At 36.4% G+C, this 26,282-nt stretch overlaps 1 protein-coding gene and 1 long non-coding RNA gene across 2 annotated transcripts; one reads left to right on the top strand and one right to left on the bottom strand.

The window, feature by feature from the left end:
* Positions 1 to 1,168: 1,168 nt before the first annotated feature.
* Positions 1,169 to 23,918, top strand: LOC124643702. The gene is made up of 7 exons (XM_047182740.1): positions 1,169 to 1,458; positions 5,136 to 5,268; positions 5,680 to 5,809; positions 6,640 to 6,734; positions 15,948 to 16,184; positions 16,837 to 17,562; positions 21,421 to 23,918. The coding sequence occupies exons 1-6, from the start codon at positions 1,391 to 1,393 to the stop codon at positions 16,930 to 16,932; spliced, it is 759 nt and encodes a 252-aa protein (XP_047038696.1). The 5' UTR covers positions 1,169 to 1,390; the 3' UTR covers positions 16,933 to 17,562; positions 21,421 to 23,918.
* Positions 5,642 to 14,737, bottom strand: LOC124643703. The gene is made up of 2 exons (XR_006985974.1): positions 14,426 to 14,737; positions 5,642 to 5,806 (listed from the first exon to the last, which is right to left on the bottom strand). It is a non-coding gene; the product is annotated as an uncharacterized LOC124643703 (long non-coding RNA).
* Positions 23,919 to 26,282: the final 2,364 nt, after the last annotated feature.

The raw sequence follows: 26,282 nt of genomic DNA, 5'->3' as shown, positions 1-26,282 counted from the left end.
TTACGGCCGCTATATGACGACACCGCTTTGGCGCTTTCCTAGGAAACCCAAGCTTTAGGGCCCGAACGTACGCATACGGTCACCAACATCGAAAAACAACTCAATAATATACAAGACATGTTTATTACTTTTCGAACATTACCATTTTTACATACTTTTGGACAGAAATACTATCTCAAAACTTAAAAATATATCTTTTGTGTCTAATCGTCTGGATTCTCCCTTTGAATCTCTAGCTTTGTTATGTCTCCGGAACAGTCGGTCTTGCTGGGCGAAAATATGTACTTATAGAAGCAATCGGTGCAGAAGATGTGGCCATAGTAGGTTCTTGAGTGAGAAGGAGGCGTATGGCACACACCTGCGAAATAAAATAAATTATTTTACCACTGCTCCTATCCTAAACTATAATAAATAAAACTAAATAAACTATAATATATGTGTATTTGTATTTCTATGGGCCCTAGTTGCCTGAAATAAAGGAATAAATAAAATAAATAAACCTGTAAGTAACTTCCGTTAGTTGTAAGAAGTTCTATAAATGAAAAGCTAGCCTTTCTATAAATGCAAAACTGTCTATCGCGCTTTCATACCCGTAATAATGGATAGCGAGGTGGACAGTAGACGGTGAAAATGTTTCCCGGAATGATTTTGCCGATTTTAAATCGATCGATTCACATCGTGCACAATCAATATCTTTTTAACCACTGTATATTTTGATGAGAATACTAACAGCACAATCCACAATTTGTCCTATAGTTATTATACAAAATCTTATCATCCTTTTCATTTTTAGCGTTGCATCGTACGTCTTGAGAAGTTATTTCTTCCATTTTACTAAAAAATATCTGAAAAATATATGCTTTCGCCCAGCAGTTTGAAAGTTGATTGACAGTTTAATTCAAATTGTCAAATTAGCGTATTTTTTATTTAACAAAATAAAAATTAATAAACGGCTTGTAATACTTTTAAAGCATTCTTCACAAATCAATCTTTTGATAATAAACGGTTTGGTCATTGCTATCTTTATAAACGTTTGTAATATAATCCTACTAAATTACGTGAATAAGTTCTATTTAGGACTTCTCTCTCTAACTTATGTATCTTCCGTTACTACTAGCGCCAATATTTTGAATATTACTTTTTATACGTTTTTCCGCGTAATATTGCGAGTTGACAACGGAAAGTAGCAACAAACAATTTTCAGGCGTGGCTTTTTACAAGAAAACAGATAATTATGAATTAAATCGTGTCTTAAATAAGTCATAAGTTAGCTATTTCAGCTGTATATTAAACTAGGATTGTTCTAAATGGTGAAAACACAGTGAAACAAGTGCCTGAATACATTAATAAATAGGGCGTCGACTGCAGTAGTAATAAACGAAAATTAAATATGTACGGAAGAAAAACGCCTTCGACTTATCGATCGACCCCCTCGGTATATTCACATTATACCGGGAAGTAAGTATTCCAAGTTAAAAGTTATGTAAAAACTTCTTATTAGAAAATAGTTCGGTACGTAACGAATTTGTCATAGAAGATACGACGGTTCGAGTTTGTTTTGAAAAAGTTTCTTTCAAACTTCTAAAAGTTGAATACTGCATTAAAATCATAATAACTGTTATTATATAATTACCGATGTTATAGGTACAAATATTATAACTTTTTAACTATCACGAAGGTTCAATTAACTCTTTATGTTGTCATTTTACTAATTATTTCGTATCTATTTTACTCTTTGCCCTCTTAATATGAATAGGTATATTTGTAGCTCTAAATCTAAGCAGGAAGTAAGTAATCTATAAAACTGAATCAACAATTTTCCAAGACAATTTGGCGACAATTGACATTACTTTAATCATAAGATTTCTTAACATAATTGTTGATCAACAAAACTCTTATCATCTCCCGAGCCTTTTCCCAACTATGTTGAAATCAGCTTTCAATCCCACCAGATGCAACTAAGTACCAGAGCTTTACAAGGAGAGAATGCCTATCTGATCTCCTCAACCCAGTTACCCGGGCAACAATACCCCTTGGTTGCACTGGTATCAGACTTACTGGCTTCTGACTACCCATAACAACATCAAGGTTTTTAAATGACAGCCAGGACCTACAGTTTAACATGCCCTCTGAAAGTCACAGTCATTGGTGTCCGAGATATTCTTAGAAAGTACATACAACCTTAGAAAAGTTGCATTGGTACTTGCCTGACCTGGAATCTAACCCGCACACTCATACTTAAGAGGTTGGTTCTTTACCCACTAGGCTACCACAACTTACAATACATAAAATATGCAGCGATAAATAAAATAAGTATTGTAACTTCTAATGAAGAATAAAAGATATTCAATGGAAGCTTTGTGCTGTGACAATGGTTGTGGTCATAACGCTAAGCATTATACTTAAATAGTGATAACAGGATTCCTTATCTTTATTTCAGTACAAATACAAGTAAAAACTACATCTACTGTATATATCGGGTGTGTTGTACCTAATCACATATACTTTATGATATTCTATGGCGAATTGTAAAAAAAAGGATAGCAATTAAACAAGTGACTGTAAATTACAATTTTAAGTGTCAAAATTAATTAATTTTAGTTATATAATTACTAAGTGAGCGACTGACTGTAAGTGACGGAAAATCAACAGAATAGTATCTTACAAACATTAATTTGAGTTACTTAAAATACAAAATGAGCAGCTTCTTACTATTTGAGTGACTTAATAATTGTTTGAGTGTCAACGTTACGTCCTGCATTTTTTTCAATATTTGGCAAATGTATTTTTTATACAGAGTGGCATTTTATCTTAAATGAAATGTTTCGAATACAAAATGTGTAAAATAAATTACATTATATAAATTTCCTAGGAAATCTATTCATTTCCTAAATATTAATCGGAAATGTATAATTAAGATACCAAGGAGTAAGCGGGGGATAGCGGAGCGAGGGAAGGGGATTGAACCGAAGCATGCAAGCAGGCATGCAGCATGGAAGCACAATGCAACATGCAGCAAGCATGGCTTCTGTCACGGCTCCGGCGCTGCGGGGTTCCGGCGGTCCCATGCGAGCTTATCGTCGCAGATGGTTTTCACGCTCACCACCGCAGCTTCGGCTTGCTGGCCGGCTGGGCCGGCCAGCCTCAGACGCGGCGGCGAGCGCTAAAACTACCTGCGCCTCAGCTCGCAGGCCGCCTCGCCCCTCCGCGCCCACGCGGTTTTGAATTGCACTCTAGGGGTAGGGCAAACAAGACTACGTGGAGTCGGTTTTGCAGCGATTCGTTTTCAAAATTCTGCCATCTTAAAATAGAATATCAGGAACCAATAATCATTAATAAAGCAGCTTACAAAACTTTGCTCAAAGTGAACTTTTTAGTAGTACGTTATGTATAACCTCACTTAGAAAAATCGATTCTATCTTAATATTGACGTTGCCCTCTCTGTATTTCCAGTCGCTCACTTAGTAATGGAGTCGCTCGGATAAAATTTTAATATATGAAATGGATTTATCACAATCCACTTTTTCTAAGGTTGTTCTGGGTTTTATTATTAATCAATATTCGTTGTTAGTTTAGTTAATTTTTCGCTTACTCAAATTCATACCGCTCAAGTTATTAATACAGTATGTCATCATCAGTCGCAAAGCGTTTTTTTAATCGCTCGGTTTATAATTCCCCTAAAAAAAATAACCAAACCATTCAGTGGTTTAGCCGCAGGAGTCATTTTTAGTTTTCATTTGTTTAAAACATCAATTTTGAAGGGAGAATTTCCGTTGTATTACAAACAACGGAAATTCTCCCTTGAAAACTGACAGCTGTCAACTGGTCAAAACATTTGATGCTCTTAACTTTATCTCTGCTTTACACATGATGTTTTAAACAAATGAAAACTAAAAATGACTCCTGCGGCTAAACCACTGAATGAACCACTAACATTTGATGCTCTTACTGACTAACTCTTATATGGTGTTCTAATTCTCGCACATTTTTATTCTATTTACTTCGTTTGAAATTTTTATTTTTGTGTATTAATTTTTTTCTTTGTGATTAGCACAAAGAAAAAATTTAATAGCATAAATTAACCAGTATATTAACATGTTTAATTTAATGTGATTAGGTACGACACACTCTGTATAAACTTCTTCTTATCGAGTGTGCTGTAGGTTTGAACACCTAACAAGCCCTGGTGTCAGAGTTTATCTTCCAAACAAATAAAATACAAACTTCTAAATTAGTATTATAAAGAATTGGAATTAGTGCCTTGTTTGTATCCAAATCTGTTGAAACTATTTGAAAAAAATTGCTGTTTGAATTATGTCCGTGTCAATGGATGACATAGACTATAATATTTTATCCAGGTATGCTAAAATAATCCTGAGCATGCAAGAAAAATCGTGGAAAATAACTAGTTTGTTCATATATGTAATTTAAAATATTTCATACCATTCTTAAATCTTCTTCCTCCTGCCCTGTTCCCAATTTTATTTGGGGTCGGCGCAATATGCCATCCTCTTCCATTTTCCCCTGTCCCTCGTCATACTGACACTCACTCCCTTCCTATTCATGTCATCTTTCAGGCAATCCATCCATCTTTTCTTAGGTCTTTCTCTTTCTTTCCATCCATCTACATTCATACTTAGCATACCATTCTTAAATCAAGTGTAATTTTTATCATCATCCTCCTGCCTCATGTTTTCTCCTTCCATACTCTTCTATCTGCCGTCATCTCACAAGTAGCATTCTTTCTTACCATATCTACTTTCACACAATCCATCCATCGTTTCTTTGGTCTTCCTCTTCCACTATATCCGTCCACATTCATACTCATCATCTTCCTCACAACATGACTTTCATTCCTTCGCATCACATGCCCATACCATGACAGCCGGTTTCCACGCAGTTTTTCTGATACCGGCGCTACTTTCAAACTTCCTCTTATATACTCATTCCTCACTCTATCCATTCGCGTAACGCCACACTTACCTCTTAACATTCTCATCTCTGCCGCATCCAAGTGTAATTTTCATATGGTTGTTAAAAAAAAATTACACAAAATTGTAGTCTTACCTACTTCCTCAAAGAATGACTTCCTGCATGCGGAGAAAAAGTAGCCTATATCTCTATTTTTGTTTCAGATCTTCAACAAATCTCCGTTCATCGAAGTCGGTGAGATCGCTAAGATTGCCGTGGTATCAGAAGCCTATACTGCATGATGCATTCTTCCTGGATCTTCAGAGAGGATCGCTCCTTACTGGATTCTTTACGCTGGTATGTTTTAGCTTTTTATCTTATATTTTTTTACAAATGACATTGTTTTCAGTGCCAGTGCCCACTAGTTATAAAAAATTCTGATAGTTTAAAATCCTTTCATCAACTTTTCTGAACTTGACTTATTCATTACTAAGCCAAGCCATATGTATTCAATTACAAAACATTGGTTCGAAAACTGTATTTTGCATTCCAAGAGGTATCCATAGTGTGTTGTGAAATATTGTTTAGTTCTATTTATTTTCTGTTTCAAGCATTCTGTTAATAGATAACTCAATGTGAAGACATGTAATTAACATAATATGTTGTTTTTGTTAGCTGTTAATATTATATGTTTCCATATGTAATAAAATAAAATTCATAAAATTTAAAATTAAACTTTCACATTAATTTAATTAATTTGTTTTCCAGTTCATGGCATTATTCACATTTGCGGAGAGCATCTTCGATTTGTACTGCTTGTACATGGCAACACCAGGTTTCACTCACACCGGGTATTATGTCATCAGCTACCAATTTGTCTATGTTGGGAGTCCACCTGGTAAATAAAGTACTAGTTTTTATATATATTAATTAATGGGATAATAGAAAAAAATATCTTTTTAATTCAGGCAACAAGGCCCATATACACAATACTATATTTATATCGGGTGTGTCGTTCATAATCACATTAAATTCTATCACATGTACTTCATGATATTCTATAGCGAATTGTAAAAAAAATAACATAATCCATTCAGTGGTTTAGCCACAGGACTCATTTTTCGTTTTCATAATTTACAACATCATGTGTAAAGCAGAAATAAAGTTAGGAGTATCGAATGTTTTGATCAGTTGACAGCTGTCAGTTTTCAAGGGAGAATTTCAGCTGTTTGTAATGACTGACTTCTATATGGTGTTCTAATTTTCGCACATTTTTATTCTATTTACTTTGTTTGAAAAATGCATTTTTTTATTTTCACGTATTTTTCTTTTTTCTTGGTGTTAATCGACATATATTAACCAGTATATTAACGCATTTCATTTAATGTGATTATGAACGACACACCCGATAATACATGTACATAGTTTGTTTTCGTTTTCCAAGCCTTTCCCCAATTATGTTAATTATGTTGGGGTCGGCTTCCAGTCTAACCGGATGCAGCTAAGTACCAGTGGCCAATAAAGAGCGATTGCCTGTCTGACCTCCTCTGCAACCTGGTTACCGGGGCAATTTTGCAAACTGGTGGTCTGCCTTTGTGGCTTCCATAATGTCTAGCTTCCAAACAGTGAAAGAAGTTTCCAAATCATTTCAGTACTTTCGGAGTCTTTACGAATATATAAAAATAGATAGATATATCCAATATGGATTATTGTGTTATTTTTTTTCAGTCCGCAACGTGCTGATAATATTCGCGCTGTTTTCCTGGCTCGGTTCCGTAGCAGTTCTCGTTACTAGCATAATACTCATCAATGCTCTTAGAAAGGTAATTATTTATTTTATTAGTAAATACATAGAATTTAATATTAAAGCTTCTTCTTCTTAATAACTTACACAATTATGTAATTGATTTTCGCAATTTTCGTGAATGCGAGATTTCACCGCATTTTTATATTTTTAATAAATTAATCCTTTCTAAATCATATTCATCATTTACTCACTAATTCATTCATTTGTTCACCATTCATGCGGACATCCTGTAGTTAGTAATGCAAGGTAAAAATAAGGTAAGTGCAGCACCACAACATAACTCCGAATGTTCTTTCAGTTTAAATATTTCTCGATGAAAATGTTAATGTAAAAATATTAAAAATATAATAATTCATAAGTATATATCGGGTGTGTCGTTCACAATCACATTAAATGAAATGCGTTAATATACTGGTTCTTATATGTTGATTAACACAAAGGAAAAATAAAAATACGTAAAAATTAAAAAAATGAATTTTTCAAACAAAGTCAATATAATAAAAATGTGCGAAAATTAGAACACCATATAAAAGTCAGTCATTACAAACAACTGAAACTCTCCCTTGAAAACTGACAGCTGTCAACTGATCAAAACATTCGCTACTCCTAACTTTATCTCGGCTTTACACATGATGTTGTAAATTAGAAAAACTAAAAATAACTCCTGTGGTTAAACCACTGAATGGATTATGTTAATTCTAATAATTATTAATAATTAGGAATAATTCGCCATAGAATCTTATAAAGTACTAGCGACCCGCCCCGGCTTCGCACGGGTGCAATGCAAAATATACCTACTACAGAATGTCCTTATACACGCACTAATTATTGGTTAGTGCTGGAGTAAGAAATATTTACTTACTATTCGTTCGACTAAAAACAAAAGATTATCAACAACAAAATATACCTATTCTATTCAGTTCTTCTATGAACTTAACTATAATTTTCAATAATTGAAAATGCTCGCCCTAATACTAAATTGCCTTAACTCTAAAGGACAATGCTATTCTTTGTATGGAAGTTGGGCTCAAGAGTTGCCCACAGTAACTGCATAGTGTATTATGTTCCATAGGCTTATAATAGGTCCCAGACCGAAATATTTCGAAATCTATCCCGGGAGTCCTGAGAAAAACTGGTTTGACTCTTATTCAATATTACGAAAAACATCCTTACGAACTCTTAACTATTCCACTTTTATTACCTTAATTGAAATGCATTATAATATTAATCGACAAATACGAGGTATTGAACGAGAATTTTTTTTACCGACTTCAAAAAATGGAGGAGTTTCTCACTCAGTTCGTTTGTATTCTTTTTACGTAAGTACGTGCATATTAACTCCGTCGTTTACCAACCGATATAAACAATCATTTTATTGTTTGAAAGGATTTACTTTCCAAATAGTTCCTTTGTTATTCGGTCCAGGGTCTGGTGATAGAAACCTTAAAACAATAGGGAACTCTCGGAAATTGTAAGCACATATCGAATAAAAACTTGTCATTCGGGTATACCTATGTCTCCGACACCACAAAACTGTGGAGGTTAAGACCTGACCTGCCGATGGAGACGACAGTGAGACGAGGGAATTCCTCAACGGTAACTATTTACTACCTCGTGTTCGAGCTTATTTAATTCGTCCTGATAAGATTTTTCCATTGCCATTACGGATATTAATTGCATGACGCTACACGAACTTAGGACTGATTGTAGTAGATAGAGACTGAAAAGCAAGAGAAACAACAATTACCTTTAAACGTCTATTTCTGTTATTTTATCCTGTTAACAGTGAAACCACTAACTATCTGAATGTTATTTCAAGAAAAGAAGGTTGTTAGGTTTGTGGCTGCTTAAAATGGCTAGCTAACAATGGCTGGCTAACATGAGAACCGGTTCTTCTCTTGACCTCTGGGACCGATTTCAAAAATATTTGGAGTCCGTCTTAAGAGTGAAGTAAAGAACCTATTCTAACCATTCCCACTACTGGGCAAATGGCTTGGGCTTTATAAAGTGACTGTTCAAGTTTAACATTATAACCGGTTTTTTTCGGGACCTCTGGGACCGATTTCCAAAATATTTGGATTTCGTGTTAACAGTGCAGTAAAGAACCTATTTCGACCACTTTCACTACTGGGCAAATGGCTCAGGCTTTGTTAAGTGACTATCTATGGAGAACATTTGAACCGGTTCTTCTCGGGACCTCTGGGACCGATTTCAAAAATATTTGGATTCCGTCTTAAGAGTGAAGTAAAGAACCTATTCTAACCATTCCCACTACTGGGCAAATGGCTTGGGCTTTATAAAGTGACTGTTCAAGTTTAACGTTATAACCGGTTTTTCTCGGGACCTCTGGGACCGATTTCCAAAATATTTGGATTTCGTATTAACAGTGCAGTAAAGAACCTATTTCGACCACTTTCACTACTGGGCAAATGGCTCAGGCTTTGTTAAGTGACTATCTATGGAGAACATTTGAACCGGTTTTTCTCAGGACCTCAGGGACCGATTTCAAAAATATTTGAATTTCGTGTTAACAGTGCAGTAAAGAACCTATTTCGACCACTTTCACTACTGGGCAAATGGCTCAGGCTTTGTTAAGTGACTATCTATGGAGAACATTTGAACCGGTTTTTCTCGGGACCTCTGGGACCGATTTCAAAAATATTTGGATTCCGTGTTAAGAGTGAAGTAAGGAACCTATTTTAACTATTTCCACTACTGGGCAAATGGCTTGGGCTTTATAAAGTGACTGTTCAAGTTTAACGTTATAACCGGTTTTTCTCGGGACCTCTGGGACCGATTTCCAAAATATTTGGATTTCGTATTAACAGTGCAGTAAAGAACCTATTTCGACCACTTTCACTACTGGGCAAATGGCTCAGGCTTTGTTAAGTGACTATCTATGGAGAACATTTGAACCGGTTTTTCTCAGGACCTCAGGGACCGATTTCAAAAATATTTGGATTTCGTGTTAACAGTGCAGTAAAGAACCTATTTCGACCACTTTCACTACTGGGCAAATGGCTCAGGCTTTGTTAAGTGACTATCTATGGAGAACATTTGAACCGGTTTTTCTCGGGACCTCTGGGACCGATTTCAAAAATATTTGGATTCCGTGTTAAGAGTGAAGTAAGGAACCTATTTTAACTATTTCCACCACTGGGCAAACGGCTTGGGCTTTGTAAAGTGACTGTTCAAGTTGAACATTAGAACCGGTTTTTCTCGGGACCTCTTGGACCGATTTCCAAAATATTTAGATTTCGTGTTAACAGTGCAGTAAAGAACCTATTTCGACCACTTTTACTACTGGGCAAATGGCTCAGGCTTTGTTAAGTGACTATCTATGGAGAACATTTGAACCGGTTTTTCTCGGGACCTCTGGGACCGATTTCAAAAATATTTGGATTTCATGTTCAGAGTGCACTATGGAACCAGCTGGAACTACTCCCACTGCTGGGCAAACTTTGAGCCCAGACCCTGGCATTGTCCTTTAAATCAAAGTCTTAATGGAAGAAATACCAAGAAATATGGTTTTAAGCTAATCCTATCTAACCTAATGTACTTACAATACTACTAATATAATAATCTATACATATAATAAATCTGTAGAAAAGTAATTTTTGTACATTGAAGAAATTGACAAAAAAAATTGCCAGCATGTTAAAGGATAACTAACAGAACCCATTTCCATCATTTTTGTCATTTTTGTCTGTTTGTCTGTTTGTCTGTTTATCTGTTTGTTTGTTCGCGATTCACGTAAAATCTACGAATTAAATGCAGACAATGCTTATATACAAAAACTCTACGTAACTTGGGGTATTACTTAGTTTTTATTTCATCGAAATCGATTCACTTTATCAAAAGATATGATTAATTTTGTGAATTCAAGATGTAAAATATTACGACACGCAATCTATTTGTCAAAACTGTACATTTGAATGTTGTACTTATATTAGTTGACCGGCCTATTATTAATCTTTACACAGAAAATCACGTCTTTATAAGTAACATCGGAAGAAAAAAAAAATGAAAATTTTGTTTAGCCAAGGTTAAAGTAGCTCCATCTGTGGTAAATAAAATACATCATCAATTTGTCAAAGGAGCGAGGTGGTAAATGACAATATTACCATACATTCTTTATAGAGGATTATTATTTCAACAGACGGAGTTGTGTATTTTCCGTAATTCACCATATTTTAACACGAAGTGTAATTTTTCGATAGACATTTCAATAGTGTTTGTCAGTTTGCCGTGCCACATCAAAATCCAACTATAATTATTGCCTTGATGAAAGGAAAATTAATAGTTCTCGGCCAAATTTAAAACGGTGCCATCTAAATTATTTTTTGAACATTATGTCAAAAATGATGACTTTAGTGGAACAATTAATTATCATTTAAAGTTACAGATGGAGTTCATATCAGGATTTTTTCATAAACATAGTTTAGCTTATCTTCCACTAATGTGGTGGCCTTAAAACAAATTACTTTGGGTGAGTAGTATTAAGTAGACCTTAATTATTTTTTCTGATGCAAAATATGTAAACTTAATCCTAGAAGAAATGAGGATCTATCTCTCGCAAGCGCTGCTAAGCGTGAGGTAGGTAATATAGGATTCTGTAGCTTTAAAAACAAGCCCAGATACAAAGTGCAGATAAGAAATGGGAGCTTTCTCGATTTAATACCATACACACGTAAAATGCTTTAGGTATGCGTCTGAAAACGTACAAATTACGCGCCGCATACCAGAGACATGTTTACTTTCAACTTCTGATCGCAAATACACTGTTCACGATTACGAACAGTCTCAGTAAGGCCCGAGCCAAGTCTAAAAAAACACCTTTTATATAAAACTACGTTTGATGTCATTTAATCACAAAGACAGAATTGTTCTCTGTTGCAAATTCTATCCACCTATATCCTATCCTAATCCAGAATGCATTGCAGGTGTGCATTGCACAAAAACCAATGGTATCCTATTCGAGAAGTCAAAAGACTTGACCTGCTAACGTCAGCTTCTGCGCTAAGCAAGTGTTCTTAATAGTACCATCAGAATTACATTCATCGTTGAATGAGGTGATTAAATTTTCAGAAACCACAATAACAGTAGGAGCCAAAGCGTATGATCGCTTCATAGAGCTCTGATTGGCCCCAGGTGACCAAGTCAGGTCTGATTTGTTTGTTCATCAGATCTTTGAAAGTGTTTCGGTGGATACTTACTGTCGTCCTGTTTACGTGTGACACAAAATATGGTATATAAACGTCCTCCGCAATAGCGAAATTTTCCCGGTGTGCGGTAGTGACGCACAGTATACAACACTTATGTTTCTTTTGATTTGCTGGCTCCACCAAGAAATGGCAAATTGCGAGCGTACATTTTGAAAATCTTGGCAAAACTGCAGGTTTCAAGTACGAACACATGAAGTGGACTCGCAAATATACGTACATTTTACCTATTCGTGAACTAATGCAAACATTTCGGTGGAGTCCCGGCTTAGGCCACCACATTAGGCGTGCGCGATCCTCGGGCGTGTGAGTAGCGCGGGCGCCGCGCGTGCGTCGCGAGCGCGTTGCGTGAGCGTCGCGTTTTGCTGCCCTGCGGGATTTGCAGCGCGCTCGCGGCGCGCACGCGCCGCTCTCCTTGACGTTTAACTGCTAAGGCGTTTAGCGGGCGGCGGGGATAGCGGGCGAAGGGGTAAGAACGCAACTCGAGCGCCGCGTGCTCGCCGCGAGCACGTCGCTTGCACTCTTCACACATGCCGCAGGGCAGCAAAACGCGACGTTCACGCAGCGCGCTCGCGACGCCCGCGCTACTCACACGCCCGAGGATCGCGCACGCCTAATGTGGGGTCAGCCTTACCATAGTGAGTAAGTGCACAGAAAATCCCCGTCATACAAGTGTTTCTCCCCAGTAGTGAAACTATCCTACCCTATGCGCCTGCTGATGATGATGACTCATTTTATCATCCATCCAGCTATTCCCCAACTATGTTGGTGTTGGCTTCCAGCCACCGAATCTGTTTGAGTACCAATATTTTGCTTGGAGCGACTACCTATCTACCTATCTTCAATCCAGTCAACTACACAAGACGATATCCATGGTAAGATTGACAGACTTTCTGGCTTCTGATTAGTCGCAGCAGCTGCAGAAAATGTACAAATGACAGCTTTGTCAGACTCAAAGCATATAGACATAGATTATAACTGTTTCCTGTGAAAATTACTTACGCACCTTACGTAATAATTTCCCAAATTGGCTGACTAGATCCAGAGATATTCACAACGTCACAAACTTTACTTCTTTTGTTTAGATAAATGGCCACATCCACAACACAACCTTGATCAATGAATCTATGCGACTGCTAAGTGCTAATCCTAATTATACTGTCACGTGAAAGAATGCACCTACGGGATAAGTAGTATTTTGACGATTCTATATTGCCCACGCAGACGAAGTTGCGGGCAACAGCTAGTATAATAATAATACATCTACATGGATGACATTAAACTATACACAAAAACAGAGAGAGAAATGAAACAATTAATAGACATCACCACAGAATTCAGTACAGACATCAACATGCAATTTGGACTGGACAAATGCAAAACACTTCACATAATTAGGGGCAAAATAAAACCAGGAGACTACACCGTTAACACTTCAGACACAATTGCAGCTATGGAACCAACAGATCTGTACAAATACCTAGGCTATAAACAACTCAAAGGATTGGACCATACCTCTATTAAAAACACATTAATTTCAGAGTATAAACGGAGAGTGACCGCAATATGCAAAAAACAACTCTCTGGAAAACATCTCATCAAAGCATTGAACACCTATGCAATTCCAATATTGACCTACTCGTTTAGAATTATAAAATGGTCCAAAACTGACATACAACAAATCGAACGAACAACACGCACCACACTCACCAAACACAATAATCTTCACCCGAAATCCGCAATAGAGCGACTCACAATCAAACGCCAAAACGGAGGGAGAGGCCTAATAGACATCAACTATCTTTGGCAGAAACAAATTCATAGGCTGAAAACATTATTCCACACAAAATCACACACCAGTATCATCCATAAATCGGTTACGCTAAATGATCACAACTTCACCCCACTCAACTTACACGAACAAACAGACACACAACACAACAACACTACTGACCCACAAATACAAAAAATAGAGGACTGGAAAAAGAAAGTCCTGCACGGGCGACACCCACACGACCTGGAACAACCACACATAGACACGATAGCCTCGAACAAATGGCTCAAAATCGGTAACCTGTTCCCTGAAACCGAAGGATTTATCATAGCAATCCAAGATCAGATTATTAACACCAAAAACTACAGAAAATATATTATCGAAGACCCCACAGCCACCAACGACAAATGCCGCAAATGCCACACACAACCAGAGACCATACAACACATTACAGGGGCATGCACAACACTCACACAGACAGACTACACTCACAGACACAACCAGGTTGCAAACATCATTCACCAAAAGCTAGCACTCAAACACAAACTCATACAAGACACAAACACACCCTACTACAAGTACACACCACAAACAGTTCTAGAAAACAATACACATAAACTTTACTACGATCGCGCAATACTAACAGATAGAACTGTCCACTATAATAGACCAGATATCACCCTTCAGGATAAAATAAACAAAGTCACCTACCTTATAGATATCGCAGTACCCAACACCCATAACTTACAAAAAACAATAGTAGAAAAAATAAGCAAATATGAAGAACTTAAAGAAGAGGTCACGAGAATTTGGAGACAAGATAAAGTATACGTAGTACCAATAGTCGTCTCCACCACGGGTGTCATACCCAATCACCTCCACCACAGCCTCAAACTAATAGAACTTAAAGACTCCATCTACATTTTACTACAAAAAGCCGCAATCCTCAACACGTGTCGCATAGTACGAAAGTTCATGCAATTGGACGAACATGGCATAACACCTCAACACACACAATAAACACACACATACACACAACACGCTACATTTACTTGGCACCCGCCCGTAAATGTAGTCAAAACTAGCCAAAAGGCTAAGAAGCAGAAATGTTTACCCCATAAAAATTAAAAGATAATCAACAACAAAAGATACTTATTCTATTCAGTTTAATTAATTCTTGATATTTTCCTCGCTAGAGAGCTCCGATAAACGCGTGCGATCGCTGCAAATCATAAAGTGCTATAAGGCGAAGCGCGGCCATCGACGCGCTATTTATAGGCACGCGCCGCCCGGAGCAAACAACATCGACCCTGCATTTTAAATTTGTAATATCTTCGGTAATATTCACTTAAATTACATGCTGTAAAAAGCATATTGATCTATAATAAATGCACAATTTATTTAAGGTAAGGATATTTATTGAAGCTTAATTGGATAAGGATTAATGCTGTATTGTTTAAAATCACTTCGTAAATAACCATTTTTTAGTAAAGAATAAAAATGGTTATGCTGGGTTATCCCTAAGAGATAGACATATACCATCGCGGACTTTTTTGTTGAACTTTTTAAGGTGAACAATACTGTAGTACATTATTTTGGTCTATCTGGTAGGGTTCAGCCAGCGTTTGCAATATAAGCGCAAAAAAACGTGCTTATTTACGACATCACATTAGAAACCTTTAAATTTATCAGTGTTTCTCTACTATATTATGCATTTATTATACATACAAACCTTCCTTAAGAATCACTCTATCTATTAAAAAAAACCGCATCAAAATCCGTTGCGTAGTTTTAAAGATCTAAGCATACATACGGACATACAGCGAAAGCGACTTTGTTTTATACTATGTATTGAAATGTGATAAGATTTAATGTGATTGTGAACGACACACCCTGTAGAATTGTTTTAATTGAACGAACTTTGGAATTAAACAAACTCATCAAAAATTACTTTGATTGATTATATTTGAACAAGCTTCCATCGTGGGTTTTCACCGCAACGGGAGATAACTACTTCCGGCACATGGATAAAAAGTAGCCTATAGCCGTCCTCGATAAATGAGCTATCTAACACTGAAACAATTTTTCAAATAGCACCAAGTAGTTCCCGAACTTCACGCATACCAAATATATATTCAGCCTTATAATTTATTATAATGAAATATTATAATAATAAGAATATATTACCCGCTTGTAGTATCATCAACATTAAATTATATTTTTCTCTTTACAGGAATACGAAAAACGCATAGTACCCTGGCTCTACACTTTCGGCGTATTCATAATATTCCGTCTCATAGCGTTCATATTCGCCTCCATAGTAAACGATATGATTTTCGCTTACAACGTTATAATGTGTCTGTGCTGGATAATATTCTGTGCCGTCGGCATGTATGGATGGGTGCTGGTATATAGCTTATACCTTGAGCTAGCCGATTTAACCAAGCTGGAGGATTTGGCTCATTTGAGGGTAAGTTTCAACATTTTCATGTGTTTTTTTAACCAACTTCAAAAAAAGGGATACTTTTTTTGGTGGGGAGTCATCAAATGACTCCCGCTGTGGGTGCAGCGTGAGGGAGTGTCAGACTCTTACTGACTAAAACCCATCATGTACCAGCGCCGCGGTAACTCGCGCGAACAATCCCGCAACCCAAGGAGGTTTTGATGTTGATTTAACTTAGAAATTCTCAGTTAGGGAACTAAAAAGTAGACTATAGAAATTGAGATTTTTTGAAGTCGGAGAAATAGTTTCGGAGATTCATTTTCCAAATAATAAATATACAAACCAGAAGTAATCTCTTCAGCTTTATAATATTACGATCTTTTGCCAGCGGTTCACCCGCATCCCGTACTTCTTCGTGTAGTGGGATAAAAAGTAGACTATAGCTTTCTTCGATCACTAGAATAAGTAAGTCTACAATTGTTACTTTTGAAATCGCAGTAATTCTTGAAATTAGTACCTACGTTCAAACTCTCTTCATCGTTATAATATTAGTGTAGGTAGATAGAAAAACGAAGGTTTTGCTTTGGACTCCTTGTATAGATTTTTATGCGAATGATTAAAATTACTGATGGTCTGAGAAATAACAATTGAATGTAAAACTCTCATTTCTCCTTTACAGATGGGCACAATGGCATCTCTAAACGCATCCCTCGCGGGGTCTCGGCCCACGACCCCGCACAGCACGGTGTCCACCATGCCGGCCTCGCAGATATGATGCGAGGCCCCGGACCCCCCGGACGAGGCCACGCCCCTCGCACACGCGCACGAGGGGGGGCTTGAGACACCCGTGTGAATTTTGGAAATGATAAGTATAGTTTATTGAAAAATACTGTTCAAAATGGCCACCCGTGTGAATTTAGCTATGATTTATTGAGAAATACTAACAAAAAAACTCGAAAAATAGTATAGTTTATTGAAAATAACAAAATGGCCTGCCTAGGGCTGTTTCTTTTATCAAAGTTTCTCAGTGATTTGTTGAAATTACTTACAAAACTTAGGGCTGATTTTTATATTGTCTAGATATACCACCGGTGTCCGACACTGTGACTCACACAAATGTATCTTCTGGTTCAAAGAGCCATTTTTTTGTATTTATAGTCTATATACTTAACTTTTGAATATAAAAAAGATTATATATGATGGGCACAATGGCATCTCTAAACGCATCCCTCGCGGGGTCTCGGCCCACGACCCCGCACAGCACGGTGTCCACCATGCCGGCCTCGCAGATATGATGCGAGGCCCCGGACCCCCCGGACGAGGCCACGCCCCTCGCACACGTGCACGAGGGGGGCCTTGAGACACCCGTGTGAATTCGAAAAGATTAGTATAGTTTATTGAGAAAATAATAAATAAATAAATAATAAATAAATGCTTTATTGATGCAAATCCTTACAAAATGTTTACAAAATGCTTAATATCTAGCAGGATTACAATTTAATTGAAGGCATACAAATGTTGAGACCCTGGCCCCTAAACTAGGAATGCCTGTGTCTTAGGAGCCAGTGTTCTACTGTCACTTGGACACTAATAAATCCTTACTATGAAACGAGCTGGTTGGCTCATATTACAAATAGGTGTTCATTGATATGAAATGTTTTAGTAAACAAAGTTTATATTTGATGGACTAGATTAAATGAAATTAAAGTTGATTTTAGATATATATAAACAAAAGTAATAAAGTAAAATGTGTGTGGATGGTGGTGTATGTAATCAATAGAAGAGTTGAGTGTATTTGTATCGCGTGGGTGTGTGTGAGGTGGTGATATATGTAGGTGTGTAAATGGGTGTGTGGGGGTGTATAAGTGTGCGAGTATGTGTTGTGTGTGTGCTGAGGTTGAGTTCGATGAGACTGAGTTTGCGATAGTATGAGCTTGTTGCTTAGTGTTGTGTTATATGTCGGTCAATGTGTTTCGCGTCTGGTATGGAATATTTCGTTATAATTTATGTTGGAGTGATTAATAATTCCTCTGTTTGAGAGTAGTCAAGGAGGTACAGCATGCTCTTCAGCTTATTCTTAGCTTCGTGTTTGTTTAGTTTTGCTATTTGGGTGGTCTTATTAATGTTCCTGTAGATTAGAGGGCTCAACACATATAGCTGTCTTCTGGCAAAGGTGGTTCTATGTTTAGGGATTTCGCAACTTATTCTTTGACCACGTTTTTTGGGGTCTGGAGGTGGTACTTGGCAATGTTTCCAGAGAGTGGCTCCGAGTACATAAAGCTGTCTCACCGTCAAAAGTTTGAGCTCGGTGTAAAGCTGATGAGTCGGGTAGCGGAATGGCTTTTGGCACATAACTTTAAGTACTGCCCTCTGCGCACGTTCCACCTCCAGGAATTTTGTTTTTGCCGACCCCCCCCACGCCAGAATACAGTAGCCTATGATGGACTGGCAAAGTGCATAGTATATTATTTTTATGGTCTCCAAGTCAGCAGAATGCCTTAGTATTTTGAAAAGGTGGATAGTTTTCCTGACTTTACTGGCAGTAAACTCAATGTGTTTGGTCCATCTCAATCCATCATCGATCATCACGCCCAGATATTTGACTGATGTTACTAAAGGGAGCACTACGCAAGAGCAGGACAGCGTATCCAGACATGTGTGAGCTTTAATTGAAAATGTGTTTGGGGGTTTCATGCCAGTATGGATGGCGAACGGGATGTAGTTAGTTTTTTGCAGGTTCAGGGTAAGTAGGTTTTTGTGAAGCCATGCCATGACTGTTTGCAGGGACTCTTCAGCGTTGTTTTGCACCTCGGCCCAGTTTCTCCCGTGCACTATAATTGTTGTATCATCCGCATATACGAATGTATTTGCAGATGGTAGGGGAAGCATGCACAAGTCATTGATATAGACTAAGAAGAGCGTTGGGCCGATAACACTTCCCTGCGGCACCCCGTATGACATTATCTCATCAGCACTCAAATGCGGTCCTATCTTTACACAAATTTTTCGGTCTGTCAGGTAACTCTTGAAAAGGTCGTGGACAATGCCTCGTATGCCGATGTTGTGAAGCTTAGATAGGAGGGTGGGAACAGAGACCGTGTCAAACGCTTTTGTTAGATCAAGAAACAGACCCAGGCATTTCTGTTGACTGTCTAATTTCCTAGCTACAAGTTCAGTTAGGTCTAGCACTGCATCTTCCGTAGACACTCCTTTTTTGAACCCGTACTGATTTTTTGCTATATAGTTGTATTTATGTAGGTAGTTTACCAGTTGTTTATTAATAATTTTCTCCATAATCTTCGACAGAACAGGTAGTACAGCAATGGGTCTATAGTTATTTACACAGTCTCTGTTCCCACTTTTATGTATTGGGTGGATAACGGCTTTTTTAAAAGAATTGGGGAATATCCCTACGGTCATAGAACAGTTTATTATGTGAGTGATAATCGGTACGAGAACATGTCGACAAAGTTTTATTAGTTTTACAGGGATACCATCCCAGCCAGTGGCACTATCCGGTTTGAGGTTAGAGATAATGGAGTCCACCTCATCATTATCCACTTCAAGAAGAATAAGGGAGTTGGAAGGACATACGCCAGGGGAGAGATGTGATAGAGAAGGTTGGAAGGGAAGGTTGTTTATCTTGGAACCTAGCTTTTGACCAATGTTCGCAAAGTAGTTACAGATGTGGTTAGCTGCTTCGCGTTTATCGGAGATTGTACCTAATAGCTCATAGGGCGGAGTAATTTGCTTTTTGGTGTGTGTAATTTCTTTGATTTTATTCCAAAGTTTTTTAGGGTCGTTTTTTACTTTTCATAGCTCATTTTGCTCGTATAATCTTTTAAGTTTTTTGAGAAGACCATTACAGTAATTTCTATAGCGTTTATAAGAGGTTTGGATTACATAGTTTTCGGGTGATTTCCTTGCTTGCTTGTGAAGTTTATCACGGTGGCGGATGCACCGTAGTAGACCGGGTGTAATCCAAGGTTGAATAATTCTGTTTTTTCTAGGGATGATTACTAATTTTGTGTGGCTGGTTATAGCAATGTTTAATATTTTCGTTAGTGTGTCAGTTGCTAGGTTGGGGTCATTGGTATTCAGAACTTCCGAGAAGTCGTAGGTTTCGATTTGGTTTACTAGACCAGTGTAGTCAATTTTTGGTACTTTGGAGGCCGGCACCGTTCCTCCAGTGAGTTTTACGTTATTAATAGCTAGTACAATTGGAAGGTGGTCGGTTACATGTGACTCAATCACTAGTAATGTAGCTGATTTGTCTGTTTTGAGCATCACATGATCTATGCAGCTATTAATTCTTGTAGGTAGCCGGTGGGCAGGAAGCAGGCCGTGCGTGGCGTGTAGTGTTAAGTATTCAGCAGCGCGTTCCACTAAATTATTTGGTTGGATGTCTATATTTGTGTCCCCTACTAAACAAAGATTTTTATAGTTTTTTAGAGATAAGAGCACGTTGTCTATGCTGTTTAAAAAGTTGTCAAATTGGGTTCTGGTTTTATATGACGGCGAACGATATATAGCCACAATTGCAAGATTATCAGCAATTTCACAGGTCAGACAATTTCCGTTTAGAAAATTGGGTTCTGTTATTGTACAATTAATGTTATTTTTTATATAGACAACAATACCGTCGTTCTGGTTAGCCGTTCGTTTTGTATAATGCGAGTTGTAGCCGTTCAATACAGGGAGGTTTACAACTTTACTCAGCCAGCACTCAGTAAGTACCAATACATCACAGGAAAATTTGATTAAATTTATCAATACCAATAGTTCATCGAAATTTTTATTTATGCTTCGTATATTTATATGAAATATTTTGATATGTTGATTAGACCCTGCCAAGTAGTTAGAGCAATCTGACGGTGGGCATTTATAAGATTTTGCTACTTCAATTTTGTCTAAGTCAGACGAGATAATAGATTGCAGAGTATTAGCCATTTGTAAAAAACAATTTGCGAATGTATGAGACTAAACCATGCTCAGGGGTGTTTGGTTTGTACATTATGGTAGGGTAATAGAGACTAATGCAGTGTGCTAAAGGACACCAGTTGTGTTGTGAGTTTGATAAGTGAGTTACGGTTAAATGTGCAACAAAGTATGTGTTTGTGTGTGTTTTGTGTGGATTTGAATGTTGTTTGTTATGATACATTTTACTTGAGGTAGAAAACATAATAGAATTATAAACTAGGTTATTAGTGGAGTTACCGCCATAAACTTTATATATAGCAGACATTAGAACAAAGTAGCGAAAATAGTAACAAAGATTAGGCCGATTTTTTACTATTAGCAAACAGAAGCAAATTGATAAACACTTTTGTGCGCAAACACATGCTAGCTGTGGACTCGCACCTTTTTTATATATCTTTTATCTGATTGAAATATCTATTCTTTTCTATGTAAAAGTTATCAGCCTGTACAAAAATCAGCCTTAAGAATAAAATTAAGAACCTCTTAAAAATATATACACAGTGGAAAATGTATGTACGCCAAATAACTGTAATGTTTGCCTTTTATAGTAGATCTTGTAAGTCTACAATTTTGTACTTTTTGTATTATTTGCATCCAAAAATATAATGTACTACCCACTGTCGCTCGTCAGAAAAGACTAAGGCGATCCCTAGACGATCTATTAAATTGCGCAATATTGCGTATTGTGAACTAATTATTAACGACTAAATGCACAAAGTTATTTTAGGTCTAGTGGCCGCCTAATTTTGTAAAAATTTCAGTAAAATGCAAATTATTTATTCAAAATGCAATTTTTTGTGGTGAAAATAAAATAATTTCTTTGACTAACAATTCGCTCGGATGTTTTAAAAGGGGTATTGAATGGTCCAAGCATGGCAACTTAATCTTATAATAATTTTAATTTTAGTATAAGCAAAGAAAACATTAAATCTATGTTCAAAATATACTCTATGTATGAATATTGTAAAAAAATATTATCTGTCCCGCTTTCAAGGCAAAACCGAACCGATTTAAATTATGTACATTTGGTACTCATTTGTCGAGAGTTTTTAGTGTCCGTTCAGACAGACCGGCTCGGAGAGAAAGCAAATTCTTAACACGTTGAAAATCGAGTACTTAGTATTTGAAGTAAGGTTTATTTTTGCATGTGCACTGCTTTTGTCATTAAGAATGCTCGAAGGCGCTCGGTGTGAAATAATAAGAGGAGCCGACCGGCTCCGATCGCGTACTTTTTCTCGTTTTTGCAGACGTTTGGCTCCGATTGCATCTCACGCAGCCGAGCGGAGCCGATCGGAGCCGGTTCCGGTCTGTGTGAAAATAAAAACGGTTACCCGATAGCGGGAAGTAGCTCTCTGGGACGCGAGTGAAACCGCGGGTAACAGCTAGTTAATGATTTTTGGGAGTTTTAAAGGTATATTTCTGCCTTTTAAATTAAGAAGGCGTTCTGATATTATATTTCATTGTTTTTTTCTAAAAAGCCCTTATTTAGTATAGATTTTCCGTCCTTCTATATTTTATGATTAGTTTATTTTTAGGGTCGATTTTTCAGTCGCCAAAAACATTTAATTGAAGAATATGTTTGACGTTTTGACAGCTTTTGTCTATAAATATATATTCCTCATAAATTTTGTATAGAAATATATATTCTCCATATACACATATTCCTCAGATATAAGTTAAGTGATGATTTAAAAATCGGCCCTTAATCGAAATATTTTAATGTTAAGAATCTCATTATTATTGATGTATATTTTAGTCTTTGTGATGTTGTTTATGTATATCATTTTTATATTTGTATAAACATAAGAAATACATTTTATGCAATGCGTATGCAATGCGTATGCATATTATTAATAAGCATTTGTTTAAAAATAAGGAATTACAAAAGCAGATTTTTTGTTGTAAGAGAAAAAAATGCATTTTAATGACTGAAATAATGAAATCATGCAAGATAACTGATTAGAAATAGTAATAAAAATTGACTTTATAAATGCAAAATTAACTCATATCATGTAATTTTTTAAAATTGAAAAATAGCAAAACTTGTATTTTTAATAAGCGATAAGATTTCTGTAGAACGCACCTTAGGAATAAAATAATACTACATTTACGGTGACCATTTAACTATAACGATAACCGAACCATTTTCAGTCATCCATCCCGGCTGTCATTGAACATCCTTGGCAGTCGTTACGGGTAGTCAGAAGCCTGCAAGTCTGACACCAGCCTAACCAAGGGCAAATATACGGCAGGCTATGGCTTGGTTATCGTTATAGAATGATGCAACTCATTACATGTTTAATTAATTAATAATAATTTGTGTGTAATAACGACTGCCTCTATGCCATAAAAAGAAAAGTATTACAATCACTGTTTGTGCCTTTTTATAGTGCCTTGAATATAAGCACAATTTTTGTATGTATTTTGAAAAGACATTTAATAGAACGACTGAATGGTACTAAGTATTTGTTCATTCACTCATTTTTATTTTAATGTTACACGGGTTAATAATCAAATCACTCAGTCATTGTTGACTAATATTTTCGCCAGAATTTTTCACATAAGTGCGCAATTACCCTAAACTATAATATTTCTCAAAAATCAGAAATTATTTCGACTTATTCTGGCATCAAATTGTAACATAGCTTATACATTATGTAACATTTCTGACTAACTTAGTACGTAGAATAGTTGACTAAGTTCCGTCCAATGAGCATTTTTTACTTTAATATAAATAATATTGTACCTACATGTTGTGTGGAATAAATTTTTAACTAAGAACAGTCTTTTTTTAATTACTTTGGAACTACTGTCCGTACCGAGATAAAATATAGCCTATGTTACACAGGGAGAGTGAAGAAAAAATTGCGTTCACTTCGCTCGCGTCTTTTTTCAATCTCAGCGACAATGTTTTTTCATACTGTAACCCCTTAGTCGAATTTGCTATAAGCACAGCGCAGGGTAATCCGGTACTGCTAGCATATATTCAGTACTTATTTCCTGTGACAGAAAAGTAAACAGGTACTTGTGGTTTTGCGTATCTATATGTAACACAATAAAAACATTATTTTTGTGTCGAATAGCAATTTAACATATAATAAATATAGCCATTGATTGAGCCAGTTTACAAGGAGCGACTGCCTATCTGACCCCCTCAACCCAAAACGCTTTGGTAAGGCTGGTTGTCAGTCTTTCTGGCTTCTGTCTTCCTGTAACGACTGCCAAAGATGTTACATGACAGCCGGGACTTTCAGTTCAATGTGCCCTCCGTAACACTGTCATTGGTGTCCAAGATATACCTAGAAAGTACATGCAAACTTAGAAAAGTTACATTGATACTTGCCTGACCTGGAATAGACCCCCACCCAATTACTTGAGAGGTTGGTTCTTTACCCACTAGGCCATTTTTTACTAAGGGGACTCTTCTGTACTAGAGGATCGTAAATAAAACAAAAACATAATGAAATATATATTTATTACAACAATTTACATAAATTCACGTTTAGAAATATAGATCTTTTTACAATAGCGATTCATGCAATCATTTGCGCTTGTTTACGTCAATTTTCAATTTAGATTAGAAGTATTCAGAAAATAATAACTCTTAGCTGAAAGAATTTCTTACTGACAAAAAAAAAGATAATTTCGAATTGATTGCACACAGAAATGGTTGAAACAAATAATTTCAGTAAAAAGTATTCAATATTTTGAAATCATTTAATCCCAAGTTTACCGACAACACAAATGTCAGTTTTCTTAAAATAACATTTAACTTTGAAAATTGTACGTGATTTATAGTAAACAGTTGTTTTAAGAAAACTGACGTTTATTTATGATTATGTTGTCGGTATACTTATGCTTTAAACTTCCTTTTTTCTTTAAAAAAAATAATATCTTACTTATCACACAAATAAAATTCTTCATAGTACAAAAAAACATCTAAGCATTTTCCCGCTTCTGTGCCATCAAAAAAAAAATCTTATCGCAGAGACATTATTTACATATCATTTGCCTAGCCTTTTCTTAACTATGTTGTAGTCGGCTTCCAGTCTAACCGGATGCAGCTGAGTACCAGTGTTTTACAAGGAGCGACTGCCTATCTGATCTCCTCAACCCAGTTACCTGGGCAACCCAATACCCCTTGGTAAGACTGGTTGTCAGACTTACTGGCTTCTGACTACCTGTAACGACAGTTAAAGATGTTCAAATGACAAAAATTGGGAAAAGCAAAGATTTTTTAATAATATTATTAATACCTCAGTTGACTATTCAGGTATTTCGTTAAATGCTATTTATTTGGAATTGATGATAATATAAAATTAGATTAACTTATGAAGAATATACTAAAATAACACTAGTCAACAGCATTTTCGTATCCAAGGTGAAACATATAATTTTTTGCAGATTATCTATCACAGAATCGAAGTCTAGAACACTGGACTGCTCTAGCACGTCTAGTTTTGGAGAAAAACCAATCTGAAAATGCCTAAAAACGCTTTTTTAACGATATTTAAAGCCATTTTTCTACGGACACTATTTTTTTTTCGTATTTTCTAACTAAAGAATCATTTAGTACTGCTCTTCTCAATTCAAATCCAGTTACTTTACATCATTACGAGTTTTCTTTCTCAAGATATACCATTTTACATTTACGGTGTATTTTGTCCATACTAAAATGTCAATTAGTAATGTAAGGAAATTCGTACGACGTAGCTGAAAAAAAATATCACGAGAATGGAAACTCGTACTGATGTAAAGTAAAATGGATTTGAATTGAGAAGAGCAGTGCTAAATGATTCTGTAGTTAGAAAATACGAAAAAAAAATAGTGTCTGTAGAAAAATGGCTTTAAATATCGTTAAAAAAGCGTTTTAAGGCATTTTCAGATTGGTTTTTCTCCAAAACTAGACGTGCTAGAGCAGTCCTGTGTTCTAGACTTCGATTCTGTGATAGATAATCTGCAGAAATTTATATGTTTCACCTTGGATACAATAAAAAAGGAAAATTTTGTTGCGTAGTGTAATTTGTGTTACCATACCAGAGAATGGACTGAGCAAAAAAACTCGAAAAATATAGGGAGTTTAAAAGATGTGGGAGCCCAGGGCCAGTCTTAGTTGTCATCATCATCGGCCTAGCCTTTTCCTAT

Source organism: Helicoverpa zea, chromosome 28, assembly GCF_022581195.2.
Source record: "Helicoverpa zea isolate HzStark_Cry1AcR chromosome 28, ilHelZeax1.1, whole genome shotgun sequence".
NCBI classification, from domain to species: Eukaryota; Metazoa; Arthropoda; class Insecta; order Lepidoptera; family Noctuidae; genus Helicoverpa; species Helicoverpa zea.
This window is presented reverse-complemented; position numbering and strand designations above follow the sequence as displayed.